Raw genomic sequence first — 6,953 nt, forward strand, 5'->3', positions numbered from 1 at the left:
GTGTTTTGCATCATAAAAACACAAAAATGCAAAGTCATAGAAGACACGATACAGTCAACAGTTGAGAAAACCAGTAAACATTACATTTTGTCAAGTGCCATAATTACCAATAAAAAAGTTGGTCAGTGTTTCCGTTGTTATGGTTCAGAAGCAACTTTAAACAGCTGGGTTTATAGACTAGATTTAAGGGAATTCAGTGCATCAGTTGTTTTGCAGCTTTCCAGAAGATTGCTACAGATTTCTGGTGCATAGAAGCTGAATGCTGCTTTATCTGTTTTACAGTCAAATCAAACCTCCCACACCTGTGTGTTCTGGGATTCCTCTAACGAAGGAGGTGCGTGGTCTGATCGCGGCTGCAGGGTGGCGGACTCCAACCCAGAATACACTATGTGTTCCTGTAATCACCTGGGCAGCTTTGCTGTGCTCGTGGCCCTCTATGACATAGAGGTTCTACTTCCTTTACAGTTATTCAAATTATGAGATTTCTTATTCTCCGATGTGTAACTCTTCCACTTGAGTCTTTAAATCCTTAAATATTCAAATTCTGTCTCCATGCAGAGCCCTTTTGAGTTGCAGCTGATCTCCTGGATAGGCCTATCCCTTTCATTAATTTGCCTGTTCCTCTGCATCCTGACCTTCTCACTGATCCGGTCCATCAAAAGCCCAAGAACAACCATCCACCTGCACCTCTGCATCAGCCTCTTTATTGCAACTCTTGTCTTTCTCGCAGGCATCTCTCAGACACAGAACAAGGTTAATGCTCTAACGGCTTGTATTGATTAAAAAGTATCTAAATACACATCAGAGAAGCAAGAATTAAGTCATACTACAGCTAAAATGGTACTGAAAGTGCTCGCCTCTCTAAATAGTTTGTGTATTAATCTTGTTAGGGCTTAATACCTCAGCAATTAGCTCCTTCCTATGTCTTGAACTCATCTTTAAATCCTTTTCACATGCTTCATGTCTACTCCCATTAGGTTGGCTGTGCAGTAGTTGCAGGGATGCTGCACTTCTTCTACCTGGCCTCATTCTGCTGGATGTGTCTGGAGGGAATCCAGCTCTTCAGGATGGTGATTCTGGTCTTCAACACCAACTTTAAAACCAGCTACATGATGGCAGGGGGCTACGGAGTTCCAGCCATAATTGTTACCATTTCTGCATTGGTCAATGCTAATGGATACGGTGCTAAAAAAGTGTACGTTTCTGGCATTATGTCAAATGACATTTACCCATATACAGTAAATCATTTTTCTGTAGCTCTGAATATGTTGGTGTATAATCTGCTGAATAATCTCTTCATTATATTCTAGATGCTGGTTGAACCTGGATTACATTTGGAGTTTCATTGGTCCCGCCTTTGTCTTCATTATTGTAAGAATTCACTTTAAAAAAGTATTTACTTCAGTATTATTCTGGAAAAAAGATCATTTCTGTTTAAAACTCTGTTGTCTTCCAGATAAACACATTCCTTTTTCTTATCACTGTGTGGACGTTGGTACAGAAGTTTTCAAGTTTAAACCCAGACCTGGACAGCTTGCACAAAATAAAGTAAGTTTCAACTGACCCCACAACTTTCAATAAGCTGATTCTTTTGCCTCTTTTACTGCTTCATGTATGTATCATTTGCCGTTTGCAGAGCTTTTGCTGTTACTGCGGTCTATCAGCTGTGCATATTCCGCACCATGTGGATATTCAGCAGTTTCCACCTGAAAAGAGACGATGCGTCCATGGATTATCTGTTCACCATTTTCAGCCTTCAGGGCGTTTTGCTTTTTATTATCCATTGTCTGTTTTCAAAACAGGTTGGTAATGTGCCACTCTCTCAAATATTCTCTGATATTTCTTCAACTAATTTGGGTTGTGATTTCAGGTGAGGGACGAGTATGGAAGCTTTTTTTCTCGATGTTCAGCTTGGAAAAGGAGTCAAGCACATGTAAGCAGTACTTTTAACTTCACTGTAGTTGTTCTTAATTCATTAGTACAGCAAGGTCAATCAGTAGTTTTATTGTGCATTTGAACAGCACTGTTTTTATGTGAACTAACAAGAAAGAGTGTGCACATGTAATTTTGGAACAGAATCTGAGAATCGCTGGAAAGTAACATTCACATATTTAGGGTTTTAAGTCATTGAGTAATAATAAGAGCTGTTAAGTGAAAAATAGTGTATTTTTACTAACAGGGTTTTTTATTAACTGAATTTTCACTCCTGTTTTTGTTTTTTTTATTCCCAGGCATCCAGACAAAACCTGGACACAGGAGAGCCTAACATCAGGAAAAGAACCCATAACCTGTAACCTGTAACTAAAGTTCAGAAGACTGATAGTTCTGACAATTAACATTGGTTTTGTACTTCATCATAGAGTAAACAAGCAAGTATATTTTGGTATTTTGAAAATAAGTCTCATTTCTTCATAGTCATTTTCAATTGTCTCAGTCATTCTTCTCTGGCAACGCCTTATTTGTTTACGTCCGGTCGTTCAACTCAAACATGACCTTATGTTCTAACGCCTTCTCTTAAAAAAAGAGGAAATGGGATGTGGGTGGAAAAAAAACAGAACTTTGAGGCTCAAAGACCAATGTACATCAGATCTGAAAGTATCTGACAGTATCTGAAAGTCATGTCTTGACAACAGACTGACATGCATGCACCACCCTGTAGCTGATCATGTTTTCAGATAAACGAACTCTGGCATTCGTCGTGATGCTGCCGACAAATTGTGTCGTATTTGGTATTTGTTTAATGATTCAGTTCATAAAAGAGAACAAGTTGTACCGTTATGATTAGCTGTTAGTACCAAACAGCCTTAAAGATCTAATTTTAGAATAGGTTGTTTGACCAGTTCTCCATTTTGTATTTCATGAGTGTTTCATCCATTGGGTTCAGGTTTTCATTGACTGGTCAAACAGACCTAAAATGGTACTCAGCAGAAAAGGAGTGAAGAAGAAACCCGTGTCCCCACAAAAACTCTAACAGACTTTCAGAAACCCTGGAGAAAAGTGGCTTGAAACCTATAGAAATACAAGAAATCCTGACTGGTTGGGAGCAAAACAGAAAGAAATTAGATACTGTTGAATACTATTGGATAACGGAGTACATTAGCCATTAAAATTTGTGTTTTAAGGAGTTATATGATATATAGGCTTTCGTTTGTTTTTGTTACAAAAATCTGTATTAATGTATTAGTGACATACTGTTTATGTTGTTTTGTTTCGCTTATGTCACTGCCGCTCGTATATATTAACAAATATGATTAAAATGATTTAAAATAATGTCAATGCTGTCTGTGTGGTTTTTCTTAAGCAGCGACAAAAAGACCTGAATAGTGTTTCAGGGAAGTATCAGTACTGAGCCTTATCTAAAATGGCTCTCAAAGCAGCACACCAAACAAAACAAGCTGAAGTTCAAAAGTATTAATGGAGTCTGACTGTCTCTTGAAGCTCTTCACACTGTTTCACTGTGTGAACGCATGCAGTCTATATTTATCACAGAGCGTTTCTTGTTTCTCTTCAGTTTGTTTTTAATACTCTTTGGGTTTGACTGAATGGGTCCTTTATGCAACACAACTTATATCACACTAGCTATCTTCGTTTTTCAAACTTTATCATATCAACATTTGCACTGCAGCTAATCCACAAGATCAGTTTGCAAAGATTGCTCAGGTTTAAAAAAAAAAAAGAAAAAAGAAAAAAGAAAGAAAACATAATTAACCACAGTTGGGTGTGATAACATGCAGCTGAAATGCAACATCTTGTGATTACATAAGCTATTGGCATGTTATACTTTTTTCTGTAAGAAATGGAGAATTGCCACCATGTTGACCAAAAGATTAGTACGTCTTTTGCTTTTTGTTTTTTGTTTTTTTATGTAGCTTATTTGCAGTAGCATTGTCAGAATCAGAAGCAATCTTAGGCTGAAGCCATATATGTGTCATCATCATAGTCAGGAGGCTGTGTGCCTTTGGGAGGCTGAGTCAGACAGCGAGACTCCACAAAACAATGAACTGTGTGAAAGTCTCGATCTTTGTTTAACCCTGTGCGTCCCCCAATCAGAGTCCAACACGGCAGCCAGCGATGAGAGCTGGCTAAAAGAGAAAGACATTATCTGTGAAAACACGCTTTTAGGTGATGTCTTTTTGCTATGCATTCAAATGTGAGTAAGCTGTCAAAACTACATCCTGTCTCTGTCGCCACACCCTAACAAGTACATCAGTTCCTGAAAAGTTGGCGGTTGTACAAACCTCAGAGTCGGTGGCATGATGCAAAGAGAGAGAGAGGGAGAGAGTGAGAGAGAGTGAGAAAGAGAGAGACAGAAAGAGAGAGATACTCTTTTAAAGTTTTACTGTTCCCTGGCAGCTCACCACAACAGAGAGATCAGTCTGAGAGTAGAAGAGGAAGGAGAGGCAAGATCAAGCGGGGAAGCTAAGAAAAGATACAGTTTTATATAAAGAGGCATTGATAATCTTTCAGAAGTGGGAGTGACGTGGAAAGTAGCCACTTTGCTTTTTTCGTAAACATTAACTTATGCAGTTAGATCTTTTTTTTTTTCCGAATTCCAGTTTGTAAGGCTTGAAAATTGTTTAAGTTGGACCAAAGGAAAGAGCGTCAGACGATCTGAATGTGGAAATATTCTCAAGTTGCTGTGGCTTCTTTAACATTCATCTAGACATTGCTTTCCCCTTCACCATGAGAGCCACGTGGACTGTTTTGATACTGGGTGAGTCACATATGTCATTAATTTGGACATGAATGGATTATCATCTGTTTCAAGGATGTAAAAGAAATTATATTCTATTACCGTTTGCCACAAGAAACACTACAGATAAACCAGCGCTGTAACTTTTGTGATTACTTTCTTAATTAAACATGAATTTATTAGTAATAAAGATCTAATTTCAAGTTATCTTCAAATCAGCTCGATTATACTTATTTTACATATATATATATATATATATATATATATATATATTTATTTATTTATTTATTTTTTTTGTTAAATATTCAGCTCTCACTGGAAAATGAAAACTCCTCTGTCAACTATAAATTTAAACTGGTAACTTTACTTTAGTTGTAGCACAGATACATAACAGCTTTATTCTGGAAAATAGCTCAAAAACACATTTTGAGAACGATATTTAAATTGTTCTTTTAACTTAAACTGAATTAAACACCATAACCTCATCTGCCAGTAACCACATTATTTTTTTCCGGCGTAACCACAGCCACCAGTCAGCTAACCTCAGTGGAAGAACTCTGTTTTTATGCCACTAGCAACAAGAAGCAACACTGACACATTCTGATTTTCAAAGACCTCTGAATGTTTTTAATAGAAACAGGATTAATGAACAGTGATCTAAGATTTAATCTCCTCTGTAAAAGTCCCAACAACGTTATGTCTACATATTGAGGCTGTCCTGTTATTTGCTCTGTGTTAATTTGAAAGCCAAATTGTGTATAGTAAAGTTCCCTAATTACAAACTGTAATTATTTTATTATTAAACAGGCTGTTATTTTAATTAACTATCCACTTACATTGGAAACACTATCAAGAGAAAACTGCTTCAGAAAATGTGTTCTGAACAGTTAAAAAAAAAAACTTGTAACGCAACCAGACATCATCATAAATAATAAACTGATTAAGAAAATATTAACATTTAATTTTAAGGATTTACACTGGCAAAGCCTGTGGACTGACCAGCATAAACATTCTCCCTTCCTGTTTTAAATACTCTGTATCACACCCAAATAGCCATTCAGGAAACTATAAAGAACTGACAGTGCATGAGGTTGTATAATGCATTATTATTCACAAGGTAAAGTACAGGACTCTAAATGCAATCCTCCAGAGGTGAAAATTATCCTGAGATATCTTATACAAGAAGGCAATACATATTGAGAAAATCAAGCCACAATGATTAGTTTCTTCAGGGTGTCCTTCTCAAAATTCATCATATCTCTAGCTCTAATGTTTTGACTCATTGAATCTTGAAACTTTCTTAAAAATACCCTGTATCCTTCAATGACTGTAGTAATCAATAGTAATAGATGAAATAGTCAAAATGTAATAGGCTGCAGTAATGAGTGACACTTTGTGTTTGTTTTTCAGCTTTGATCCTTTTTCCTTTCCAAACACAAGCATCCTGCGATAATGGGTTTAGTTTGGATAACGGAAAGTGTGTTGGTATGTAATAAAAAGTAACTTTCTTTAAAAACACATATATGCAACACATGTACAGCTCTNACCTCAGTGGAAGAACTCTGTTTTTATGCCACTAGCAACAAGAAGCAACACTGACACATTCTTATTTTCAAAAACCTCTGAATGTTTTTAATAGAAACAGGAACAGTGATCTAAGATTTAATCTCCTCTGTAAAAGTCCCAACAATGTTATGTCTACATATTGAGGCTGTCCTGTTATTTGCTCTGTGTTAATTTGAAAGCCAAATTGTGTATAGTAAAGTTCCCTAATTACAAACTGTAATTATTTTATTATTAAACAGGCTGTTATTTTAATTAACTATCCACTTACATTGGAAACACTATCAAGAGAAAACTGCTTCAGAAAATGTGTTCTGAACAGTTAAAAAAAAAAACTTGTAACGCAACCAGACATCATCATAAATAATAAACTGATTAAGAAAATATTAACATTTAATTTTAAGGATTTACACTGGCAAAGCCTGTGGACTGACCAGCATAAACATTCTCCCTTCCTGTTTTAAATACTCTGTATCACACCCAAATAGCCATTCAGGAAACTATAAAGAACTGACAGTGCATGAGGTTGTATAATGCATTATTATTCACAAGGTAAAGTACAGGACTCTAAATGCAATCCTCCAGAGGTGAAAATTATCCTGAGATATCTTATACAAGAAGGCAATACATATTGAGAAAATCAAGCCACAATGATTAGTTTCTTCAGGGTGTCCTTCTCAAAATTCATCATATCTCT

At 36.3% G+C, this 6,953-nt stretch overlaps 1 protein-coding gene and 1 long non-coding RNA gene across 2 annotated transcripts; both read left to right on the plus strand.

The window, feature by feature from the left end:
• Positions 1 to 105: 105 nt before the first annotated feature.
• Positions 106 to 3,266, plus strand: LOC103152030 (CD97 antigen-like). The gene is made up of 8 exons (XM_016660789.1): positions 106 to 447; positions 559 to 753; positions 978 to 1,195; positions 1,311 to 1,371; positions 1,457 to 1,548; positions 1,637 to 1,802; positions 1,871 to 1,933; positions 2,232 to 3,266. Exons 1-8 carry the CDS (start codon positions 388 to 390, stop codon positions 2,292 to 2,294), a joined length of 918 nt encoding a protein of 305 aa, XP_016516275.1. The 5' UTR covers positions 106 to 387; the 3' UTR covers positions 2,295 to 3,266.
• Positions 3,267 to 3,752: 486 nt separating this feature from the next.
• Positions 3,753 to 6,141, plus strand: LOC107832935 (uncharacterized). The gene is made up of 2 exons (XR_001658661.1): positions 3,753 to 4,714; positions 6,104 to 6,141. It is a non-coding gene; the product is annotated as an uncharacterized LOC107832935 (long non-coding RNA).
• Positions 6,142 to 6,953: the final 812 nt, after the last annotated feature.

Source organism: Poecilia formosa, unplaced genomic scaffold (genome assembly GCF_000485575.1).
Source record: "Poecilia formosa unplaced genomic scaffold, Poecilia_formosa-5.1.2 Scaffold298, whole genome shotgun sequence".
In the NCBI taxonomy this organism is placed as follows: Eukaryota; Metazoa; Chordata; class Actinopteri; order Cyprinodontiformes; family Poeciliidae; genus Poecilia; species Poecilia formosa.